The 26,095-nt window shown below is 40.2% G+C and overlaps 1 protein-coding gene across 1 annotated transcript in view; it reads left to right on the forward strand.

Annotated features, from left to right (window-relative positions):
* LOC108718298 (kinesin-like protein KIF13B) overlaps positions 1 to 26,095 on the forward strand; it is a 123,624-nt gene that overhangs the window by 49,525 nt on the left and 48,004 nt on the right. The window contains exons 12-24 of the mRNA XM_018266021.2: positions 5,485 to 5,595; positions 5,929 to 6,063; positions 9,458 to 9,588; positions 12,652 to 12,738; positions 16,128 to 16,315; positions 17,295 to 17,505; positions 19,194 to 19,356; positions 20,552 to 20,698; positions 21,295 to 21,444; positions 22,543 to 22,671; positions 22,912 to 23,079; positions 23,895 to 24,052; positions 25,753 to 25,885. Coding sequence (XP_018121510.1) covers positions 5,485 to 5,595; positions 5,929 to 6,063; positions 9,458 to 9,588; positions 12,652 to 12,738; positions 16,128 to 16,315; positions 17,295 to 17,505; positions 19,194 to 19,356; positions 20,552 to 20,698; positions 21,295 to 21,444; positions 22,543 to 22,671; positions 22,912 to 23,079; positions 23,895 to 24,052; positions 25,753 to 25,885 — 1,911 coding nt within the window. The remainder of the gene's footprint in view (positions 1 to 5,484; positions 5,596 to 5,928; positions 6,064 to 9,457; positions 9,589 to 12,651; positions 12,739 to 16,127; positions 16,316 to 17,294; positions 17,506 to 19,193; positions 19,357 to 20,551; positions 20,699 to 21,294; positions 21,445 to 22,542; positions 22,672 to 22,911; positions 23,080 to 23,894; positions 24,053 to 25,752; positions 25,886 to 26,095) is intronic.

Here is a 26,095-nt window from a genome sequence, read left to right on the forward strand (position 1 = left end):
TTCGAGTGAAGGAATAGAATAAAAAAAAACTTCGAATTTCGAATGTTTTTTTTGGCTAATTCGACCATCGAATTGGCTACTTCGACCTTCGACTTCGAATCGCACGATTCGAACTAAAAATCGTTCGACTATTCGATAGTCTAAGTACTGTCTCTTTAAAAAAAACTTCAACCACCTACTTCACCACCTAAAACCTACCGTGCACCAATGTTCCTTCAATCCCAAATTGCCTAGAAAGCCTATGGGGACCTTCCCCATAGGCTTTCTAGGCAATTTGGGATTGAAGGAAAAACGTTCGATCGATGGATTAAAATCCTTCGAATCGTTCGATTCGAAGGATTTAATCGTTCGGTCAAACGATTTTTCCTCCGATCGTTCGATCTAAGGAATTGCGCTAAATCCTTCGTCTTCGATATTTGAAGTCGAAGGATTTAACTTCGAGGGTCGAATATCGAGGGTTAATTAACCCTCGATATTTGACCAATAGTAAATGTGCCCCTAGGTATCTTGAGAAAATAGAGGAAGAAAAACCCACAAAAGAAAAAAAAGAAAGAAAACGAAATAGAACCTAAAGGAACAGAAAACCGTAATTAACTTCGCATTTTATGTCTCGTTAATGGTAGGTATGGAATTATTTATACAATGTTTCCAATTTAGTGGAATAGGAGTTTATAAAGTTTATAGTTGTTATACTAAGAGGGAGGGAGCAGCTAAACCTATACGAAATCCAAGGCTGCCATTCATTATCTTTGGAAGATTTTCAGAGGCCAGGCCAGACAGTCTAGTTTGCTTTTAAACATTGCCAAATTAATGTTAGAAGATTTCCACGATTTAGCGATGGTTTGCCTAGCGGCAAGGAAAATATGATTTAATAGTTTTAAATTCAATTTAGGAACTGTTTTAGGGGGAATTCCCAAGAGGGCTTCAGACGGGATCTTTACTGAAGGCTTAACATGTTCTTGGTGCAAGTTCCCCGGATCCGGAATACTAGGCATTGTTGGCCAGACGAAATCCATAGGCTCCAGTAGCAGTCGGTTCTGTTTCCCCAACATTTACTAGGTTAAGTTGCAACATAGAGAAAATCATATTGTACACCCGAGTCCAAAACCTTGTCACTCTTGGGCATGACCACCATATGTGCGCCGTGGTGCCTGAGGATATTTGCAGTACTTCTGTGCTTCTGTTTGAGGCGTCTGCTGGTGGCTCCCTCTAGTGGATTGTCTAAGATCTGTTCTTCATGTACCCACTGTGCACTAGGAATTCTGCATTGATATACAGCTTTAATAGGTAGCAGAGAAAAACAAGTATATTTAACTTGTGTTTCTTTTTTTTAAAATTTAAATAGACCACCCCTGATGCTTTCATAACCCCAGCATTTAATAATATCAATTCTTACCCCTTTGTTTAGGCTGCTAATGACTGCAGGGCTGTTTCACGCTCATACAGAGCATTTTTTGTTCTTCTAAGAGAACTCCTGTCACTGGGAATGTACAGTCACACTGACCCACCCTGCTGCATTCCTGCTAAATTTTGGCAGGAGGAACGAGCATATGCTGCCTGGTATACACTCCTGAGCCCTGCTGCACACCTCCCAACATTTTGTAAGTAAAAAGAGGGACAAAAAATTTTTCCCGCACGTAGCGCAGCAATTTTTTTGACCACACCCCTTTCTGTGGTCACACCCCCTAATTAGCAAGTTTGTTTTACAAAATTTGGCAGGTTATGAAAGTTTGAAAATATTTCTCCTTATCTAAACAGTGTTTTTGTGTCTCAAAATTGTTACAAAGTATCTTATTTGCACCTGTTAGCTGTTCTGGGCTCTCTACTAAAAGCCAATTAATTGAGAAACTTTGTTTCTTTTTCTGGCTGTTCAGTGCAGAGAAAATAGGGACTTTCCAGTACAAATGAGGGACTGCGGGTTGAGCTGTCAAAAGAGGGACTGTCCCTCCAAAAAAGGGACAGTTGGGAGGTATGCTGCTGAGAGAATTAACATTGCATGACGGAGCCGTAGCACTTAACTGTTAATGCCAATTTGAAGTTTATTCAAACATGACAGCCTTTTGGCTTTGTCTTTCGCCTAAGAGTGAAGAACTGTAAAGAAACACCGCCACCTAGTGATCTAACAGCAAATCTCATTTAGAGTCCTTGTTAAGAATTAGTGATGGGCAAATTTGTCCCAAAAAATTTGCGAAACGAATTGAAGTCAATGGGCGTCAAAATTATTTTTTTTATTTTTTTTTTTTTAAATTCAAGTTTATTGAAAGTATTTTGCATATAACAAGTCAGAAATTACACAAAAACATCACGGTCAAAATTATTTTAATGCGCGTCAATTTAGACAGCTGCGACAATTATTTAAACGTGCGCCTATTTTGTCCGAATGCATTAAAGTCAATGAGCGTCCGAATAATTTTGACGCGCGACTGTTTATGTGCGCGACTCTTCTGACGTTCAACCACATTTTTTCGACGCAGCAAATTTTTCCCAGTGAATTTTAGCTGCGGTCTCGCAAATGTATTCCCAGTCGGCAAAACTCTGAAATTCGATACGTATTAAAAATGTCTCTTTAAGAAATCTTTTTTCCCCTTGAAATACATTAAATAAACTTATTTTGAACAGTTGCCATATTAAGACGTTATCAAATTTATTGGATTTTCACCCATACAGATTTAGTGATAATCCAGCAATTAAAGGGGAACTATTGCGGAAAGGAAAATTTAATATAGCATACTGAAATAAGAAACTTTCTAAATACAAGCAATTAAATATTCTGCAACGTTTCTTAAAGCATCTGTTTCTCTTCATTCTCTCTTTATGCAGCAGTTGGGTGTCAGATATTCAGTGACAGTTACATCCAATATATCTTATAGGGGGGGCTCCTTTCCTAGCAGATGTATTAGAGCTCACTCAAATAACTGATTCCAGTACAAACAAAATCTAACAAAATAACTGCCTTTTGCACAAATCCTGCATGTAGAGAGACATGATGTCTGGTGAGTTTAATAGGGTGAGCTCTAATACATCTTCTAGGCAAAAGGAGCCCCCCTATAAGATATATTGGATCTAACTGTCAGTGAATATCTGACACCCAACTGTTGCATGAAGACAGAATGAAGAGAAACAGATGCTGAGAGAGGGATAGTGAAGATAAACTTGATTATTTCAGAAACGGTACAGAATATTTCATTGATTGTATTTAGAAAGTTTATTTCAGCTTATTTCAGTATAATTAAGTGCATATTAAATTAAAATGTTTGCAATAGTTCCCCTTTAAGTGGTTTTATAAAGCTAACACAATTTCGCACCTCTGTGTCACGTTTATGGTTTTCCTGGAGTGTCATAGAGTCTGAAGAAGAAGGCAAATAATTCAAATACTATTAAAAAAGAAAAAATGAAGGCCAGTTGAAAAGTTGGTTAGCATTAGCCATGCTATAACATACTAAAAGTTAACTTAATGGTGAACCTCCCATTTAATACCCATTGCATTTTGCAGCTGCAAACCTATAAAGGCTGTATTTTTACATCTTTAAGGTGCAAACTTTTAGATTGTGAGCTCTAATGAGCTGGTACCACTTTACCTCAGTCAGTGTTTACATGTGTTATGTGTCCACCCTTCACTATCTGGTTACAAGGACAAATATGAATCTCCTAAGTTATTTAGTTATAAACACTGTATATGACACATTCTATGTACAATACTGTGTGTATATATATATATATATATATATATATATATATATATATATATATATATATATATATATATATATATGTATGTATGTCTTGAGAAAGGTCCAGACTGGACCGAATATATACTGTATATATAATGGAGACAGAGGATCGCACTCACAGGACTTAATGCAAAAATTATGGTATTTATTGGAGCAAAAAGCTAACGTTTCGCTAGCACTCTTAGCATTTGATAAAGCTTTTTGCTACAAAAGAAACCAGAATTTTTGCATAAAGTCCTGTGAGTGAGATCCTCTGTCTACATTGTAGCATATTTTCTGGCTATTGCACCCAGGCACGATATACTTACTATACGAGTAGTGACGGCACGATATACCTATTTTACGAGTAGTGACGGCACAATATACCTACTATACAAGTAGTGCTGGCATCCATTACTTTCTTTATTTCTTTCTCTCTCTCTCTCTCTCTCTCTCTCTCTCTCTCTCTCTCTCTCTCTCTCTCTCTCTCTCTCTCTCTCTCTCTCTATACAATTGTGTTTACTCTTTTTAAATCATAATCACTACACAAACTACCCAAATGACCCTGATCAAAAGTTTACATACCCTGGTGATTTGGCCTGATAACCTGCTCACAACTTGACACAAAAGGGTTAGAATGGCTATTAAAGGTAACCATCTTCACCTGTTTCTTCACCTGTGATCTGTTTGCTTGTAATTAGTGGCTGTGTATAAAAGGTCAATGACTTTCTGGACTCCTGACAGACCCTTGCCTCTTTCATCCAGTGCTGCACTGATGTTTTTTGGATTCTAAGTCATGGGGAAAGCAAAAGAATTGTCAAAGGATCTGCGGGTAGTTGAACTCTATAAAACAGGAAAGGGATATAAAAAAATATCAAAGGTATTGAGAATGCAGTGTTCAAACTCTAATTAAGAAGTGGAAAATTAGGGGTTCTGTTGAAACCAAACCATGGTCAGGTAGACCAACTAAAATTTCAGCCACAACTGCCAGAAAAATTGTTGGGATGCAAGGAAAAACCCACAAATAACTTCAAGTGAAATACAAAAAATACTGGAGGAAAATTTGCACTCATCAGCCCGGGAAGCTGCGCATGGGACGTACTTGGACATTCCAACATGACAATGATCCAAAACACAAGGCCAAGTCGACCTGTCATTGGCTATAGCAAAATAAATTGAAGGTTCTGGAGTGGCCATCTCAGTCTTCTGACCTCAATATTATTGAGCCATGCAAGACTGCCCAGAAATGTACGGGAACTGGAGGCTTTTTGCCAAGAAGAATGGGCAGCTTTACCGTCTGAGAAGATAAAGAGCCTCATCCACAACTGCCACAAAAAACTTCAAGCTGTCATTGAAGTTAAAGGGGCAATACAAGGTATTAAGAACTGGGATATGTAAACTTTTGATCAGGGTCATTTGGGTAGTTTGTGTAGGGATTATGATTTAAAAAGAGTAAACACAGTTGCTTGACAATAAATGGCTTTAGCCAACCACTAACCATGAGAAAAGTTCCTATTCTCTGAAAAATGTTTAAGAAATCATAATTATTTTTTTTTATATATTTATAGCAAATAGAAATATTAAGTGATGTTGAGTTCATAATTATTTCCCTCTTGCTTTGTTGGCCAAGCCTCTAGAACGGTGTCACTGACTCTGCTGGCAGTTTTGAAAGAGGGATAAAACTATTCCAACTAAAGCAAATTCTGGTCCCTACACAATGATATGTTGCTCTGTAAATATTCATAACGAAGATATCTGCATTTTTCCTTTTCAGTCTATGAAGGCCCCAGACTTACAAGAACGTCTGCAGGAATCTGAGAAACTGATCCAAGAGATGACTGTCACTTGGGAAGAAAAGCTCAGAATGACAGAGGATATTGCCCAGGTTTGTATATGGGTTTCTTACTGTCCTATGGAGTCCTACAGGTGTGTGTTTGAAAGCCTGCTAAGCATCTGTTCATATTTTGGGGAGGCTTAAAAGTATTTTGCACCTTGAGAAAGTATTAATGGGCAGTGGCATAAGAACAGCAGGCCCCAGTGCAAAATTTGCCCTATTCCTCATGCTGAAACCTTGCAGCTCCACCTCCCAGGTATAAGCAGCGAAAGTATTGCTGATGCCTAAATGAAACTGATACTGATTAATTTTGTTTAGAATTATTTATCTTGGCAAGAAAACCCCATACAGTTTGCAATTTTTGTTTTTAATGCCTCTCCTCAGGAGCGCCAGAAGCAACTGGAACGCCTTGGGATTTCACTTCAGTCTTCCGGGATCAAAGTGGGAGATAATAAGTGTTTCTTAGTCAATTTAAATGCAGATCCCGCACTCAACGAGCTCCTGGTGTACTACCTTAAGGTGAGATTGTCATGGGCAGCTTCTGTGTTAGCACTAGTACTGATGTTTGCCTCTCCTTGCATCAAAAAATACCAAAAAAAAAGTCAGATAAGTGACCATTTTTTGTGGTTGGAATATAAACACGAGCACAATATCCATATTATAAATATTAAAAATGCAGATTATCCGGAAAGACGTTTTCTCTCCCATAGAATCCATTTTAATCCATTAATTCAAAAATGATTTAATTTTTCGCTGTAATGATAAAGCAGTAGCTTGTACTTGATCCCAGAAAATATATAATTAATCCTTGTTGCAGGAAAAACAATCCTATTGGGTTTAACTAATGTTAAAATAATTTTTAAGTGTACTTTAGGTATGGCCATCCAAATTACGGACGGACCCCTTATCCAGAAAACCCCAGGTCCTGAGCATTCTAACAGGTCCCATGCCTGCATGTTTATTTATAAATTCAGAAAAATATATTTATTTATAAACAACCTAGTTAAAGGCACCCCTCCAGTGATTCTAGTCCTTCATTGTAGTTTTTGCTACATCATGCTGCCATATTCTTCCACTTTCCCAGGCATTTCCTGTTTTTGAATAAGAGCATGTCTGGCCCAAGCTAACAGGCTAGCGATTAGAATCACTTGGGTGTGGTTAACAAATAGGCACCCCTTTGGTTTTGCCTTTAGTTACACTTTAATCATGTGTCTCTCAGGAGAACTGCCGCTACAATACAAAAAAATTCAATCCACCAAGCTGTTGTGGATGTCTAAGAAATCTTTTTCACAAATAGTCTTTATTGTTTTCTTCAGTTTTTATAAAGTAGTTACTTATTTATGTGTTACTACCTCAACCTAACATTTTTTGTCTAGTTACAAACATGCTGTGAGTCGCTGACAGACAGGTTTCTCAACTTGCCTCATGGTAGCAGCGCCCATGTAAAGGCCCCCATACACGGGCCAATAAAAGCTGCAGACAGACCGAGTCAGCAGCTTATTGGCCCGCATATGGGGCCATCCGACGGGCTTTCCCGATCTATATATTGCCGAAAGTCGGCCGGACCTTGATCGGGCAGGTTAAAAAGTCCTGTGATCCGCCCATATCGGATATCCCGATATCGCTCACTTCAATGTGGGCATATCGGGGAGAGATCCGCTCGTTTGGCAACATTGCCAAACGAGTGAATATCTATGTCTATGGCCTCCATAAGTGAAGTAAGGAGAGTACCAAGAAGAGCGACTAATCTGATAAAGGGAATTCTAAGGCTAAGTTATTAGGAAATTAGTTATTAGCTAAGTTATTAGGCTGTTGGGATTGGTTACAATGGGGAAGAGATGCACAATAACTATATATATATATATATATATATATATATATATTATTTATTCTTTCACCTGAAGTGAAATTCAGTCTTCAGCCTTGGGGAATTCCTCACACGCCTAACTAGCTGCATTCCCATAGAGCAAGCACAAATTGGCTAAGGATGTGTCTATTTTTATCGTGCCCAGGGCATTCATTTTTTTGCTTTGTCAGGGACACAGGGATGGGGTGGCAGCTCTGGGGTGTGATAGTCTGTTACTTTCATATGAGCTGAGTAATCAACCCCTCATGCACAACAAGCAGTTCCTCTGTTCTTATCAATGAGCTGTGTGTGGGTAACAGAAGGACTTTGTGTGGGTGAATGGAGGGACGCCAAGGATGAATGCGGCTGACACTCACTTCATGATCGTGCCACACAGAGCCTGGCAGGGGGGAAATCTCTCTGGAAGTTAACAGGCAGGCTCTCAGAATGGGATGTCCCAAACAGCTAATCAAGGCCTGCCTGTCTTCTATACCGTGTATTATAATATTAACCATAAGCATTCACCAGTACTACTAACTGCACCGTACCATACATTACTAACAGCCGACTGGAGCCAGCAAATCTGCTCTACTTAAAGTTGTCTGACAGGTCAATATAATGCTTGATGCAACGTAAAGATATAAGAAGGACTGTTTTCTTTTTGCAGAATATGTGGCAACTGTAGCTGTAGCGTGTGATACGTAACTAACCTAAAAAGCAGCATAATGGTGCCTCTAAATGAGTGGTGGTGCCTTATGTACCTTGTTAGTGTGGGGGTGTGACAACGTACTGTATGTCTCACAGATAGGGTTGCCTACAGGCCTTCCTATATTTTGCCATTTTTTCCTATTAATAACATTATCATCAAGCATCATATTTACCGGGCAGGTGGCAACCTACTCACAGGGTCGCAAGTAGGGATCTTAGTAAGTAGTGATCTCTCTTCTGTCTTGTTTGATTCTGCTCAATTTTCTGCTCACTTGGGAACACAGCATTAGGCATTTGTGCTCTTTTTAGGTCAATTTTAACCCGTAAGACATAGTACACATCAGGTAGGGATCTGTTCCCCTTTCATATCTGCTCCCACCCATTATTTTTTGTTCACACAGGAAGTACTAGGGATCACTACTCTATCATATCTGCTCCTACCCACAATTCTCTGCTCACTTAGAAACACAGGAAGTACTAGGGACCTCTTCTTTGTCATATCTGCTCCTACCCACAATTCTCTGCTCACTTAGAAACACAGGAAGTACTAGGGACCTCTTCTTTGTCATATCTGCTCCTACCCATAATTCTCTGCTCACTTAGCAACACAGGAAGTACTAGGGATCTCTACTTTGTCTTATCTGCTCCTACCCATAATTCTCTGCTCACTTAGCAACACAGGAAGTACTTGGGACCTCTACTTTGTCATATCTGCTCCTACCCATAATTCTCTGCTCACTTAGCAACACAGGAAGTACTAGGGACCTCTACTTTGTCATATCTGCTCCTACCCATAATTCTCTGCTCACTTAGCAACACAGGAAGTACTAGGGATCTCTACTCTGTGATATATGCTCCTACCCATAATTCTCTGCTCACTGGTTGACACAGCATGAAGGGATCTCCCAGGTGATTTCCTAGCCATAAATCTCTGCTTACTTGCTGAGGTACAATGTAAAGATCCGTGGTCATGTCATATCCGTTCCACAGAAGTCAAGCCTGTGGGCCCTTTTTGGGGAGCTTTTTGGACATCACGCCCCCCCAGTCATTCAATACACTGTTCAAAACTTTTACTATTAGTATTGGAAGTTGGACTAAGAGAAAGGGACCAAAAGAGGTTGAATCCAAAATTTCATTGATATGTCTTCTGTTCTACCCATAATTATCAAGTCACTTTGAAAGGCACCAAGCAGAGATTTGTGCTCCTCTCAGGTCTGTTTCTCCTATGAAGTTTACATCTGTGTATTGGGTTGGGTGATGATATGGACAAATTAAGACCCATAACATTCTGTTGACTGTCTGTATGTCTTGCTCTTGCTTGTGGAACCCTTACTAACAATGTAATGTGATTCCCCACAGGATCACACATTAATCGGGTCCCATGACTCGCAGGACATCCAGCTGTGTGGCTTGGGAATTCTGCCCGAACACTGCATCATAGACATCTCTCCTGAAGTGCAGGTTATACTGACACCAATGAAAAACACCAGGTAATAGATTTGGGCAGTTATGATTTTTTTCTAGTCGAGTTTTTTTTAGTGAAAAAACTCAAATCTTTCAAGATTTATAATTCTGTAAAGTTGCTAAAAATCTGTATCCAAAAATACTCCATGTAAACCCTGTTTAACTCATGTATAGGTCAATGGCAGCTGTTCCTTTAACCATCTGAAGATGTTTTCAACCTTCACGGGTTTTGTGGTGTTTGACGCTGGTTTGTGCTTGAAAACTTGATACATTTTAGTTTTCGAGTGGTAACTCGATAAAGTTGTGTGACTCAATTATTTAGATTTTTTATTAATAAACGCTGAATATTAAAGGGTGATCCAATTTTTTTTCAACCTGAAATATTAGTAAATACAGGTGCACTGCTGCCAGTTGAGAAACTCGTCTCAGACAGCAGCAGCCAGCAAGTTGGTGGCAAAAAATATGCTTCTGATAACTTTAGGAGCCAAAATTTCGATTTTTAAATCGGAATTCTGCTAGTGCAGAGAGCTCAATTGCTAATGGTTTTAATAAAGTTTTCTTAGTTGTTTTAGTTGTGGTTGAGCAGGTTCCCTTTTAGGATCCTGGTAGCAGAGTTTCAGATTGACTGGAGGGGAGAGAGATAGGAGTCAGGAAGACCAGTCAGGAGGAGATTGCAATAGTCCAAATGGGATAAGATAAGGGCATGAATTAGTGTTTTGGCCGTTGTTTGTGAAAGAAACGGGAGTATCTTGGCTATATTGCGGAGGAAGAAGCGACAAGTTTTGGCAGTATTATTAATATGATTAGAGAAGGAGAGGGACTGGTCAACGATGATCCCCAAGCAGCATGCTGAGTTAACAGGGTTAATGGTCATGCTATCAAATATAATAAGGAGTAGAGCCCCCCCATCAGAAATCACAGGGCCCCATAGTATTTAGTAAGCAGGGTCCACCTCCCCCCAGCAATCCTGGCTTTATTAGCTCACTGGAAGTGAACCTTGCCAAGTAAATACAGTCAGATCCCAATCTTTAAAAAAGTAAAAGATAAAAAAAGTAGGGATGCACTGAATTCAGGATTCGGGCAGGATTCAGATTTGGCCGAACCCTGCTGCCCGGCCGATCCAAATCTATTAAAAGGCCAAACTAAAAAGCACACCGGGCAGGCTTCTCGTCTTTGTAGGCTGCAAAGGTGACAAGTCTTAGTGTCAGGCCACACAAGCAGATTCGAGGAGATTAGTCACCCAGTGACAAATCTCCTCTTCTTCGGGGGCGACTATCTCCCTGAACGAGGAAACCTCAGGCAACTTCGGAAAACGAAGCGCCAGGTGATTTTCATTTTAGCCGGCGGAGGGCAGGGGGAAGGCAGTTCGGGGAGATTGTTGCCCCGAAGAAGAGGACATTTGTCACTGGGGCGACTAATCTCCCCCAATCTGCTCGTGAGGCCTGACCCTAAGACTTGTCACCTTTGTAGCCTACAAATGGGACCTTTGCATTTGTCTGGAGTATTCACCCCCATGGGAACGGACCCCACTCCCCACCTGACAGCTGTGTTTTCGGAAAAAAAAGTGTAATAAAGATAAAGGGTTAACACTTTATTTGTTAGGCTGAAGCAAACCTTCCCAGATTGGGTTGAGTTTGGGCTGCAAAGTAGTACCTGGTTCAGTGCAGGGTACATCTAAGGGTAGAACTCCGCGGGCGATTTCGGCGCGATCCAACAAAAACTAATGCGTCAAGTCGGATGTGATGGAAATGTTGGATGAAGTTGCAGCGTTCATCCGATGCGACAAGACTGTCGGATGCAGATGCAGCATGCAGCGTCTGCATCCGACAGTCATATCGCGTCGGACGAACGCTGTGACGCCATCGACGTTTCCGTTGCATCCGACTTGACGCCTGCGTTTTTGTGCAGCACTTCAGATCTTGGAGTTCTACCCTTAATTGGAATAAAAATAATAATTTAGTGGTAGGTAGGTGGTAAGTACAGTAGAACAGTGCACTGTCCCTGCTCACCAGCAGATGGTGCTCATGTCCAGCATGACAACCTTCAGGCAGTGTATTTGAGGATAAAGTGCTGCTGTTGCATCTCTAGATGCAGGTAGATATGAGATTGAGGCAACCGGAGGGCTGTTTGTGTTCCCCATTAACTGGCAGCAAGTTTGTCAGCAGTTGCCTGTAATGTCTTGGTTTGTCAGCTACAGAGAAGCAGTGGTGGAATTTGCTGCATTTATAAAGAAGGTAGGTGATATTGATAGATATCATTTTAATTCATTGTTTTAGTGAAGTAATGACTAATCTTATTAGGAGGAGTGTGTGTGTTGGGAGTTATACCCTACAATACTGATCAATACAATACTGATACATTATACCACGATGATTACTAGTCAGCTTTTGTAACATGATATTTTAACGATACAGATTTTCTCTGACTGTTTCCTTTTAAGTGTTTCATCTGGATCATGTTCTTGTATACGAGGAATCCTTTGTAACCGAATACCCCTTAATGACATATAATGTACATACTCGTCATACTTTATTATACTTATAACAACAACTGTCTAACAAGTCTTGTCATGCACAGAACCTGACGTTTCTCCTCTCTGCAAATATTTTCTTCTGAATCTTTCTATTAACTTTTACATTCCGGCAAGATCAAGGTTTGTCACATGTGCTTATAGAGATATATATATATATATATATATATATATATACTGTATATATATATATATTTATTATAGTAATCAGCCTGTATCATGCTGGCAGTTATAGTTCAGCTTCAGAGTCTAAAGTTAAATGAATGCATTAAAATGTAGGACAGTACTGCAGTTTTGGGGACAAAATTGTTAAGGTCACTTTTTGTACCTGCGAACATGTCTTGGAACTGCAGTTATTGGAAGGAGTAGGCAAGACCACTGAATTTATAAAATGTATAAAAATGGCAGTGGTTTAATTGATAGAGCTGTTGCACTTTGCTTGCACCCACGGGTGTACAAAGAGATTAAAAGCCATTGCTTATGTCTAAATGAGCATTATGTCTCTCCTTGGAAGGTTCCAAACCCTTTCATGTTCTCTTTTTGTTCCCATCGATGACAGGACGTATGTGAACGGCTCTGCAGTCACTAAAGCAACACAGCTGCAGCACGGAGACCGCATTCTCTGGGGGAACAATCACTTTTTCAGGTACAGACCTGCTTATCATACTCATTTTTATAGACCCAAAAGAGGGCTGCTGGGAGTTGTAATTTCCAGAGGGCTGAAGGTTGGACATCCCCAATGTCTATACTTAAAATAGTTAGCAGTTGTTATACAATACAGGGAGTCCTCGAGTTACATACACCCGACCTGCATACAACTCATTCTTACATACGGAAACAAGAAAGAGAAAGAACTGCCCCATGTATTTGCACCCTCCCATCAAAGCATGTCCACAAGCTCGTATTTATACACCATTAAAACTTAACTTTTATTACTGATAAATAAAATAAAAAAGTCCAGTGATAATTAAAACATGGTTAGGACCGGGGAGACGTATTAACTTGAGGTAGTGGGCTGGTAGTACGGATAAGTGGTAAATGTATACTAGTGGAGGTCACCCCAAAAAAATCTGTTTAAACACTATTCGGTCATAAATATGGGGGTAATCGTGGTAGTAGACTACATGCAATGTTATACAACACAAATCCCCCCTTAAAAGCACATAACCCAAAGGGTCAGTGGGGCCTAAATCGGTGGGGTTGTGTAAGTCGCTCACTTAGTTAGCACCCCGATGTGTACAATATTAATATGGGTAGAGGGGCTGCTAATCGTTGGAGAGGCAGGCTTAGTAAATCCTAGAGCTTTCGTCTCTATTGAAACAACCCCCGTTGTGCAGCCCTTGGTCAGCCAACCCCTTCACCCACAGCACAACCCTCCCAATTGGCGGATGTCTGCTCTGATATGAGCGTTGAAGCTTCCACTTGAAGCAGTACCTTGTAAACCAACCCCTTCACCCACAGCGTAGCCCCCCCCCCCAATTGGCAAAGCTGCCTTAAGTTACGAGAAGGTGGCGGTTGCAGAGAGTTGTAGTTGCATGTTGCGTGCTGCTATGCAGAGAGTTGTAGTTGCACGTTGCGTGCTGCTATGCAGAGAGTTGTCGTTGCAGGTTGCGTACTGCTATGCGAAATTAGTGGGAACTGCCTGTAAAATCCACTTCCATACCAACCCCTTCACCCACCACACCATGCCCTCCCAGTAAGCGGTGTCAGCCCCTTATTTTCGTCCGTTCCGGTGCCCTGCCTAACCAATTTTAAAATAAATAGAGCGCCTGATGCGCGTTTCACCCAAATCTAATGGGCTTTGTCAGAGGCATTCTTACATACAGAGGCTATTACAGTAATGTTCTGTGGTTTGCTTGGCCTATATTAGTATTTAGCTTTAATAAACCACTTGCTCCTCTCCCCTTTGGCATGTGTTGTCTACTACAGAGCACAGAAAGGTAAAAAGAAATACTATGTTAAGACAAACATCTGTCTAAGTTGCATTTAAAGGGATACTGTCATGGGAAAAAAAAAAAAAATTCAAAATGAATCAGTTAATAGTGCTGCTCCAGCAGAATTCTGCACTGAAATCCATTTCTCAAAAGAGCAAACAGATTTTTTTATATTCAATTTTGAATAGACATATTGTCAATTTCCCAGCTGCCCCAGGTCATGTGACTTGTGCTCTGATAAACTTCAATCACTCTTTACTGCTGTACTGCAAGTTGGAGTGATATCACCCCCTCCCTTTCCCCCCAGCAGCCTAACAACAGAACAATGGGAAGGTTATCAGATAACAGCTGCCTGGTAGATCTAAGAACAACACTCAATAGTAAAAACCCATGCCCCACTGAGACACATTCAGTTACATTAAGAAGGAAAAACAGCAGCCTGCCAGAAAGTATTTCTCTCCTAAAGTACAGGCACAAGTCACATGACCAGGGGCATCTGGGAAATTGACAATATGTCTAGCCCCATATCAGATTTCAAAATTGAATCTAAAATAATCTGTTTGCTCTTTGAGAAATGGATTTCAGTGCAGAATTCTGCTGGAGTAGCACTAATAACTGATGTGTTTTGAAAAAAAACATGTTTTCCGATGACAGGATCCCTTTAATAAGTAAATGTATATGTTTCAACTTACATACAAATTCAAATTTAGATCAAGCCTACAGACCCTCTCTCGTACATAACCCTGGGACTTGCCTGTATGTGCTTTTATTTTTGTTTCCTCTGAAAGGGACCAGGGCAAATGTCCTTTTTTTTTCCTGCCCAAAAACCAACTCTACGTGATTTTAGCATGGTGCGTTTCTTTTAGGTATCATGTTACTATCACTTGAATGAATACCCCATGTCAGCTGCCAATACTTGCAAATAGGTAAAAGATTCCCCCAAGAGCACCAAATCTGTTCTCAACATAGTGGTGTTATTAGTGGCTACATCATTTGCACTACAGTGGTTCAAGTGTACCCATAATATGAATCCATTTTGCTTCACATTGGAGTAATAATCACCCTCTCTTTGATGAACATCCGCCTTCTCTAGGACCAACCACCCTAATGTAGCTGGACTATGTTTATTCAAATAAATATGTTTTCCTACTAATGTCTGTGTTTTCATTCTCTCAGGGTCATAAGTGGTAATAGAATATTTATCCTCCCGTATTCTGACCTTGACTGGTCTCATGTTTTCACACGGGCACTTCAATGCCTACACCACCAGTTCTGAATTACATTACCTTTAATGGGTATCTTATTCCCTCTATGAGGATGTGTAATAAAATCCCCTTTTATTATGGAATTGCATTTACTACACCCTGAGCTGGTTAAATACCTCTTGGATGTCTGATTTAACAATCTTATAAAACGAAATTTCCACCTCTTTTATATGAATATTAGGGATGCACCGAATCCACTATTTTGGATTCGACCCCCGAATCCTTCTTGAAAGATTCGGCCGAATACCGAACCCGGATCCTAATTTGCATATAAGGGGAAAACATTTTTTACTTCCTTGTTTTGTGGCAAAAAGTTATGGGATTTCCCTCCCCGCCCCTAATTTGCATATGCAAATTAGAATTCGGTTCGGCCAGGCAGAATAATCCGGGACGAATCCGAATCCTGCTGAGAAAGGCCGAATCCCGAACCGAATCCTGGATTCGGTGCATCCCTAATGAAAATAGCAGTGGGACTTACAGAATTTTCCTAACATTGAGTGATTACTTTCAAGGTCGGTATTATATTTTTGCAACAGTGTTGTAGCGTGCTTCCATCTCAATTGCTGCTTTTTGTTTTCTGGGACATGATTTGTTTAATAGCTTTTCCATTTCTAACTTCGATTTCTTATCTGCAGCACAACTCAACTGTTGGTTCTGTTCTAGGGGTCCTATGGGCTGTAAGTCGAAACCTTTGTATTTCTGATATACAACCTGGAGCCGAACGTTTCAGTCATTGCTGATTTTGTCATCAATACATTAGGGAAAGTAACAGTGATAAAGGGGAAATGCCCTACCTGTCACCCTTGCCTAATGTTTTCTCTTCCTCTCCCTCTAAGGATCAGCTTACCAAAGAAGAAGCAGGCCAAGCAAGAAGGGGAGGAACAAGACTCCATCTTGAGAAACAGCAGTAGCTTTGAACAATTAGACTTGGATGGAGATAGTTCCAATGAAGGCAACAGTGAGGTCAGCTTCAACTATGAGTATGCACAGACGGAAGTCATGATGAAAGCCCTTGGCAATAATGGTGAGGACAGGAGTGGGGAAATTTCTTAATTACAGTGACTCGTTATCCATGATTATTTTTTTCCCTGGAAAGACATTGTGATCAAAATTTCCTGGTGAACAATGCAGCTAGAAAAGCTGGTTTAGTAGTAGAGATTACATTTCCAGTTCAGTGTGAAAATAAAAACTGGGTAAATTGATAGGCTGTTCAAAATAAAATATGTATCTAATTTAGTAAGTGAGCCAAAAATGTAATGTATAAAGGCTGGAGTGAGTGGATGTGTAACATAATAGCCAGAACATTACTTCCTGCTTTTCAGCTCTCTAACTCTGAGTTAGTCAGTGACTATAAAGGGGACATAACTGTTCAGTGAGTTTGCAATTGATCATTAGCATTCAGCTCAGATTCAAAAGCAACAGTTATGACTCGTGGCCTTTTCTTAAGTCACTGATTGGTTACTGCCTGGTAACGAATCAGTGGAAACCAAGAGAGCTAGGAAGTAGTGTTCTGGCTTTTATGTCGTCACTCCAGCCTTTATACATTGCATTTTTGCCTAACGAACTATATTAGAAACATTTTTTTTTATTTTGCACAATCTTATCTATTTACCAGGTTTTTATTTTCTACACTGAACAATTCATTTAAGCCTAATAATTTAGAGGCAAATACACTATTTCATAACTCAATGTTGGTTTTTGGGTTCTAGTAAAAAATATCTCCCACGCTTTACCTTACATGTAGAAATAAAGTAGCAGAATTTCTATCATTGCCTTTAGAGTTACATGGTATACATTGCACCCCCACATCACCACTGTGCCTGTATTTCCTATTGAGCCAGGAATGGGGCAAGAACACACATTTTATCCTTGTCACTGCCCAACGGTAGGAAATATTTATTCTCCATAGCAATGTGACCTGACAGGAACTACCCAAATGTACTGTTTTTTTCTTTAGGTTGTTTTTGAGCACAGTGATGTATATTCCATTTTTGTACTTACAGACCCAATGCAGTCCATCCTACAGAGCCTGGAGCAGCAGCACGAGGAAGAGAAGCGTTCGGCTCTTGAGAACCAGAGAATGATGTATGAGAATGAGTTGGACCAGTTGCGTTGCAGGGTTTCCCCAGAAAAGCAGCACTACCGTAGCATGGAGCGTTTGTCCTTTGGATCCCCCAATGCTCAGCAGCGAATCAAGCAGTGGACAGACGAGAGGTGAGCTGCAGGCCAGGACAAAGCCAAGGGGTAGGCAGAGTAGGCACGTGCCTACGGCGCAAAGCTGGGGGGGCACCAGGCACGTACCTGCTCCGTCGCCTACCCCAAGTCTGGTCCCCTCTCTCCCTTGCGCAATATCTGTATTTTTGAGTCCTGCACATGTATGCCCACTAGCTCCAACTTGTGCAGGTGTTCCCTTCATGTGCGCCAGCAGCAAACTGCGCCTGCGCGCCAGCATCAATCTGTGCATGTGCGCGCAAACTCCAATGCGTGCTCTCAGCCGGCGCCGCCACCGGCCAGGTTGCCTAGGGCACCTGCCCGGTTTGGCCCGGCTCTACTATGCAATAAAAATTCTGCATTGTTTCTGAAATAATCAAGTTTATGTTCACTATTCCTCTCTCAGCATCTGTTTCTCTTCATTCTCTCTTCATGCAGCAGTTGGGTGTCAGATATTCATTGACAGTTAGATCCAATATATATATGGGGGGGGCTCCCTTTCCTAGCAGATGTATTAGAGGTCACTCAAATAACTGATTCCAGTACAAACAAAATCTAACAAAATAACTGCCTTTTGCACAAATTCTGCATGTAGAGAGACATGATGTCTGGTGAGTTTAATAGAGTGAACTCTAATACATCTTCTAAGGAAAAGGAGCCCTCTATAAGATTTATTTGATCTGAAGGCCCCCATACACGGGCTGATAAAAGCTTCCAGCAGACCGAGTCGGTAGCTTATTGGCCCATGTGTGTCGATCAGGCAGGTTAAAAAATCCCGTTGGATCGCGGCCGCACCTGTGTGTTTATGTGGTCCCACGATCCGACCGCCAATAGGCATTATGAACCAATCGTTGGGCCCTAGGGCCCACGATTGGATCAGCCCAATATCGCCCACTTCAATGTGGGCATATCAGGGAAAGATCGCCAAACGAGTGGATATCTACGTCTATGGCCACCTTAACTGTCAATGATTTTCTGACACCCAACTCCTGCATAAAGAGAAACAGATGCTGTGAGGAAAAGTGAAGATAAACTTGATTATTTCAGAAACGGTACAGAATTTTTAATTTATTGTATTTACAAAAGTTTCTCATTTCAGTATGCTGAAGCTTATATTCAATTTTTATTTTCACGCTAAAAAATGGTTCATTGCTTAAATCATCAAACAATAACTAAATTGCCATACATGGAATAGATCAGCTCCATTGGTACAGGCACATGTGGTGGGCTGAAATGGGCTGATCTGATTCAGCCCCATGACTATACCGAGATCACATTGGGACTTGCACAGACCTTTTGGATTCTATCCACAGCATAATGCAATCTGCACGTCCAGTCGATATCAGGCCATATTTGAAATCCGGAGGGTTAGCCAACATTTGGCCCAAAAATGGTCAAATTTGTAGGCAATTATGTACGGCCGACTTTAGGAGGAGCTGGATTTGTTTGTATGGCAGTTTTATTGCAGCCCTTTGCAATTTGTGTAACTTACCTGCACTTTGGGCTCCAAACTTCGTAAGTGCCTTGGAGCAAACAATCATTGCACCTGTATCTTCAGTCTACTAATCAGCGTATCATTTTGTAGAAATGTATAAGAATAGAGTAAAGATAAGTAAAAAATACTGATCAATGTTTTTTATATTTGTTTTTTGTTTATACACAAATGTTGCATTTATTGATAACTACACCAGGGAGGCATTGCTGAACCAGAGCCTTAGAAAGCTGCGTGAGCAGATAGCCAAAGCCAATCTGCATGTTCAGGAGGCCAATTTCATAGCAGAGGAGATGAATAAGAAGACAGAGTATAAAGTGACACTTCAGATTCCAGCTTCCAGTCTCAATGCCAACAAAAAGGTAATTTTGTATTATTTGGCCCTGGTCGCATGGAGCATTGGCACCGCTTCTCTCCACGTGTGTTTTGTAAGCAGACGGAGAGAAGCAGATTCAGTCTCTTCTACAGCTCCGTATAGCTGCACTGACAGGCACAACTTTCGCTTGTATTCAGCAACTATTGTACATGGAACAGAGATTGGCCATAAAAAATTGAGAGCAGGTGCTTCTCTCTGCTTCCAAAACACAGACGGAGAGAAGCAGAGCCAATGCTTTATGGAACCAGGGCCTTATGCCTGTATTGCACAGATTTGTATGGTTATCATTGAGAACGTTAAGGACGTTCTCCCTATACAAACAACCCCTTTAAAGGAGAACTAAAGCCTATCTAAAGAAGTAGCTAGAAATGTTGTACATTATGTTTTGTGCTTCTGTACCAGCCCAAGGCAACCACAGCCCTTAAGCAGTAAAGATCTGTGTCTCCAAAGATGCCCCAGTAGCTCCCCATCTTCTTTTCTGCTGATTCACTGCACATGCTCTGTGCTGCTGTCACTTACTGAGCTTAGGGAGCCACTCACAATATACAGTACACATAGAATAGAAATGTCACAATATAAGGCTGATTAGTAATTAATACACATAATTACTACATGGCAGCACAGAAACCAGTGCAATTAGCATCAGAATTGAATAATCAGCAAACCTGTAGCATCAGCTTATATTACAGCCAGGGAAGCTCATTTTCTGCTGGATAATTAGTGACGAGCCCTAAGCTCAGCTTCTCAACAGCCAATCAGAGCCCACTGAGCATGTGAGTGTCACAGACACTTTCCAAGATGGTGACCCCCTGTGACAAGTTTGAAGTCCTGGATCATTGCTGCTATTGACAAGCTCAAACTTTAGCCTCGTGCAACAAGTTCACTATATAAAATATGGTCTTTTTAGCCACATACATTTTTTGGGTTTAGTTCTCATTTAAGTTTATAAATGATTCTCAGAAATTCAGGGTCTCTATGGTATTATAAAAATGAGTCTGACGTGCACTCAGTATTTTCCATTCAGTTGGAAAAAAGCTGCTAATAGTTTTGCTTCGGATAATAACTACATTTTTTTAAATACATTTTTTTAACCTATGCACAATGCTTACAATACTCCCCAGTGCCCAGATCCTGTTGCCTGTTTAATAGTTTGTCTCCCTTTTTTGTTAATGTTTGTGCAGCGAGGAGCAGTGCTGAGCGAGCCAGCCATACAGGTGCGCAGAAAAGGAAAGGGCAAACAAATCTGGGCCTTGGAGAAGCTGGAAAACCGTCTTGTTGATATCCGAGACCTTTATCAGGAATGGAAAGAATGTGATGAAAACGACCCAGTAAGTGTGAAGTGGATGAAATTAATCCCGACATAAATTTTGATTGATTAGTGTTGATTAGGAATAAAGTCAAAGGCAACATAATTTTTTAAACCTCTGCATTAATAGCATTGTATTCGTGCCCTTCCTCTGGTGGCACCCTAATGCTAATTTAGCAATTTCAGCACATTGGTCAGCAGAATGTTATAATTATAAGGAACATTTTGCAACCAGTGTGCTGGAGAAATGTTGAATGAAGCACAAGACTGTCCCTCCCTGAATTAATGCCCCTTAACATTGCTCTTTTTGGGTTACTGTCGTACAAAAAAAAAGTTTCTAGACACTATTAGATGTTGCAAGTGGACACAAGGACAGGTCTTTAGATAAAGGAGATACAAAAAGTACCAATAGTTGTAGCAGCTGTGGATTTCTGTCCCTGAAGAGGCCATGCTGCCAGATAAGATTGCTTCATATCTGGTGGTAATGCAGCAAATTAAGGTGCTTTAATTCCACCTTCCACCATCTAAATCACCATAAAATGCACATTTTCACCAGGACTGCATAATACTAATGCTGTAGTCTTCCTAACAATTTACCCTTTTCCCCTATGTGTAAAGATGAGCCGCTCCTATTTCCTGCGAGCAGATCCTTTTTACGACGAGCATGAGAATCACAGCCTGATTGGAGTGGCCAACGTCTTTTTGGAGTCTCTTTTCCATGATGTGAAGCTTCAGTATGCGGTTCCTATCATCAACCAGAAAGGAGAGGTCAGTGCTCCTATATGCAAATTTGCTGCACTGCAATAAAGTAGTTGTTACAGCTCTCTCCACTCCGATGGCTGGAAGTGTTTCCTTGGAAAATACCAGCTCTACCCATGTCCCCACTTCAAGCATTCCACTATTTAAATTCCCTTTTACCCAGCAATCCTTTCGGCTCTTGTTAGTGTTCCTGCACTGGCATGTATAATCCTCAAATCACAAGACAAGAAGCACTGCCATTAAGATCACAGTGGCAGTTAAAGGCAGTGACCTTTTTTTAGGGCTATGTCAGACAAAATGCTAAAATGGGCCACCCTGTGTTGCAGTAACCCGGGGTATAGCAGGGTGTATCAATAGTTCATATGACCATTTCACCAGTGGTGGAGAAAACACCTTCTTGCCATTGTATGTCTATATATATATATATATATATATATACACACACACACACACACATAGCTACTTATGTATGCAGCACTGTACAGTGCAGTATCGAGTTGATGTATTCCAAAGTTGAATCGCTCAGACTGTAAAAAATTTCAACCATGATGTGATTAGATAATTTGTCCGAGCAAACCTTTTTTTTTAACATAGTATCACTTTAAAGGGGTTGCTCACCTTTAAAATAACCTAGTAAGATACTGAGCTCTTTAGCTTTTTTTTTCAGCATCTCTCCAGTTAGCAATTTCAGCTAGTTGCTAGGGTCTAACTCCCTTGGCAACCATGCATTGATGTGAATAACACTGGAATATGAATAGGTTAGGGGCTGAATAGAAAGATGAGTAATAAAAAGTAACAACAACAATACATTTGTAGCCTTACAGAGCATTTGTTTTTTTTTTTTTGTATGGCCTCCCGTTTGAAAGTATATAATTATAAAATTATAAGTTGCTTAGAATTAGATATTCTATAACATACTAAAAATTAACTTGAAGATGACCCATCCCTATTTTGTTGAAATGGAGCATCATAGTTGCTAATGCTTCAGCAAACAGTAATTAATTAACTACAGGCTTTTATGGGAGCTTGTATTTTTTTGATCAAACCACATGCAAGGCATAGAAGTGACTAAACATTGCTTTGCTGTCCTGTGTGTATGATGTGAAGGTGGCAGGACGGTTACATGTCGAAGTGCTGCGCATCAGTGGTGACATGGGAGATCGGATAGCAGGAGGGGAAGATGGAGCAGATTTCTCTTTTGATAAAGAGGTTCGGGAGAACAAGTTAGTGTGCATGGTAAGTCACTCTCTTACATGTTTATAGTTAGTACAACAGAAAGAGCTTTTATCCTGAGCTCCTATTCTTTGAAAAAAAAAGGTAGATATAGGCTTCACCTTCCCACCATTGCCAGGGTCTGCTTTTTCTCTTTCCCCAGACCCTGAAAACACATAAACCATTCGGCAGATCATTTTCTGCTTCTTCACCTCTGGAGTTTGAATGGAATCATATTGAATTTTATTTCTATACCCTTTTCAGATTAAAGTGCTCCAGGCAACAGGTTTGTCACAGCATCTCACCAACTTTGTTTTCTGCCATTACGTTTTCTGGGATCAGCCAGAACCCGTTACTGTAGCACCTGGAGTGGACACAGCTCCTCCTGTCATAAACGGCACAGAGCGCATGGTGGTTTTTGACCACTGCAAAGTAAGTCTTTAAAGTAGATTTTTATTGTATTACACCCAGACCACTAGATCTAGTTAGTTTTGTCACAATCACAGGAACTTAAAGGATAAGAAAACCTTTAAAATAAGTGAATGTAAAATAGATGAGGGGGCTATTCTAATCAACTTTTGCAATTTACGTTGATTATTTATTATCTTTTAATTGCAAGATATTAAGGGATACATGTACTGTTAATATGAATGAATTGTGTTACAACAGCGCCACCTGCTGGTCAGTTTCCCACCAGTCTGACCAGCAAGTAGTCAAGGAAGTTGTCAGGAAAAAGAAAGAGGCTGCTCTGATGTTCTTCTGCTTAGGAAATAAGTGAGAAAAGTTATCTGAGTTTTCTCATTTTTTTCCTAAGCAGAAGAACATCAGCCTCTTTCTTTCTCCTGACAACTTCCTTGACAACTTGCTGGTCAGACTGGTGGGAAACTGACCAGCAGGTGGCGCTGTTGTAACACAATTCATTCATATTAACAGTACATGTATCCCTTAATATCTTGGAATTAAAATAAAATAATGAATATCAATTGCAAAAGTGCTTAGAAGAGCCCCCTCATGTATTCTACATTCACTTGTTTTAAATGTTTACTTATCCTTTAAGGGTTATCTGCAAAATTATGTGGCGATTTATTATAATTGAAGATAATCTGGTGCCCACACTGGGCTTGATATATATGCCCTAATGATACACTTTTCTATAAGGGGCAGAATGGGCAGATGGTCACTGCTGCTATAGAGCTGATATGTAAAGTAGTTATTTAAACTAAACTGCATGTATTTCTTCCTAACAGGAGTTTTCTGTGAACATTACAGAAGACTTCTTAGACTATCTTTCTGAGGGGGCCCTGGCCATTGAGGTTTATGGCCACAGACAGATTGACCCTCACAATAATCCGACCCTGTGGGATTTAGGAATAATTCAAGCAAAGACCCGCAGTTTGCGAGATAGGTAAGCCTGCTGTTCCCTCCAGTACACAAAACACATTTTTATGAGCAGTGCCTATCTGTTATCAGAATGTTTCATTCTCTCTTCATGCAGCAGTTGGGTGTCAGATATTTATAGACAGTTACATCCAATATATCTTCTACGGGACTCCTTATGCCTAAAAGTTGTATAAGCACTCACTCTATTACAATCACCAGACATCATGTCTCTCTACATGCAGAATTTGTGCAAAAGGCAGTAATTTTGTTTGTACTGGAATCAGTTATTTGAGTGAGCTCTAATTCATCTGCTAGGAAAGGAGCCCCCCTATAAGATATATTGGATCTAACTGTCAGTGAATATCTGACACCCAACTGCTGCATGAAGAGAAAATAATGAGAAACAGATGCTGAGAAAGAAACAGTGAATATAAACTTGATTATTTCAGAAACGATGCAGAATATTTAATTGATTGTATTTACAAAGATTGTATTTCAGTATACTGAAGCTTATATTAAATTTTCATTTTTCGCAATAGTTTATTGCCTAGACTTTTAAATTGTTGTTGGGAGTTGTATTTTACCAGTACTGGAGAACTTGCCCATTGCTCTTGCGTGTTTTTGCCATTGCATCAATCATTGTAAAATATGTTTTGCCTGTTCTGACTGGTGTGACTCTCCAGCTCAATACCTTCTGTTTTAATAATGGAGAAATATCTTGGAATTTTTCATATAAAATAATTGGGAACTGAAATCGGCCACCACGATTCCCATTAATACACTAACATTTGTAGACTGCAGAAAATCATTGTATATATGTAATATAACAATGAAGATTTTCATTCATCCAGGTCATGGTATATCTAATATAAGTAATTCAAAAAAACAACTGGACTTGCTGAGTAATTGTTTATTTATTTTTTGAATTACGTATATTGTATATAAGCCTTAAAGGGATACTGTCATGGTAATTTATTTTTTTTTCAAAATGAATCAGTTAATAGTGCTGCTCCAGCAGAATTCTGCACTGAAATCCGTTTCTCAAAAGAGCAAACAGATTTTTTTATATTCAATTTTGAAATCTGACATGGGGCTAGACATTTTGTCAATTTCCCAGCTGCCCCTAGTCATGTGACTTGTGCCTGCACTTTAGGAGAGAAATGCTTTCTGGCAGGCTGCTGTTTTTCCTTCTCAATGTAACTGAATGTGTCTCAGTGGGACATGGGTTTTTACTATTGAGTGTTGTTCTTAGATCTACCAGGCAGCTGTTATCTTGTGTTAGGGAGCTGTTATCTGGTTACCTTCCCATTGTTCTTTTGTTTGGCTGCTGGGGGAGAAAGGGAGGGGGTGATATCACTCCAACTTGCAGTACAGCAGTAAAGAGTGATTGAAGTTTATCAGAGCACAAGTCACATGACTGGGGGCAGCTGGGAAATTGACAATATGTCTAGCCCCATGTCAGATTTCAAAATTAAATATAAAAAAATCTGTTTGCTCTTTTGAGAAATGGATTTCAGTGCAGAATTCTGCTGGAGCAGCACTATTAACTGATTCATTTTGGAAAAAAAATGTTTTCCCATGACAGTATCCTTTTAATGGATGAAGCTACACTTTATTTGTTACATTCAGAAATAACCCTTATTTATATCATTAACAACATTCAAAAGGAGCAACATTCACTGGCAATATTCAAGATCCTTCCTGTTTGCATTTTCTGTTCTACAGGTGGAGTGAGGTTACCAGGAAAGTGGAACTGTGGGTACATATTCTGGAACTGAATGAGAATGGAGAATACTGGCCAGTGGAAGTGACCCCAGCCAAAGATGTTCAGACAGGAGGAATCTATCGGCTCAAACAGGTACGGTCAACATACACACATAATGTCAATGGCAATCGGGGACCAACCATAGTCCTGTTATCACTTTCATAACAGTGACTATCATGTTCACATGCACTCATGATTTTGGTGCCTTTTATTATCATCCAGTGATAGTACAGGTATGGAACCCTCTTATCCAGAATGCTCAGGAGTATGCCGGATAAGGGGTCTTTTCGTAATTTGGTTCTT

This window comes from Xenopus laevis, chromosome 5S (assembly GCF_017654675.1).
Source record: "Xenopus laevis strain J_2021 chromosome 5S, Xenopus_laevis_v10.1, whole genome shotgun sequence".
Lineage (NCBI taxonomy): Eukaryota > Metazoa > Chordata > Amphibia > Anura > Pipidae > Xenopus > Xenopus laevis.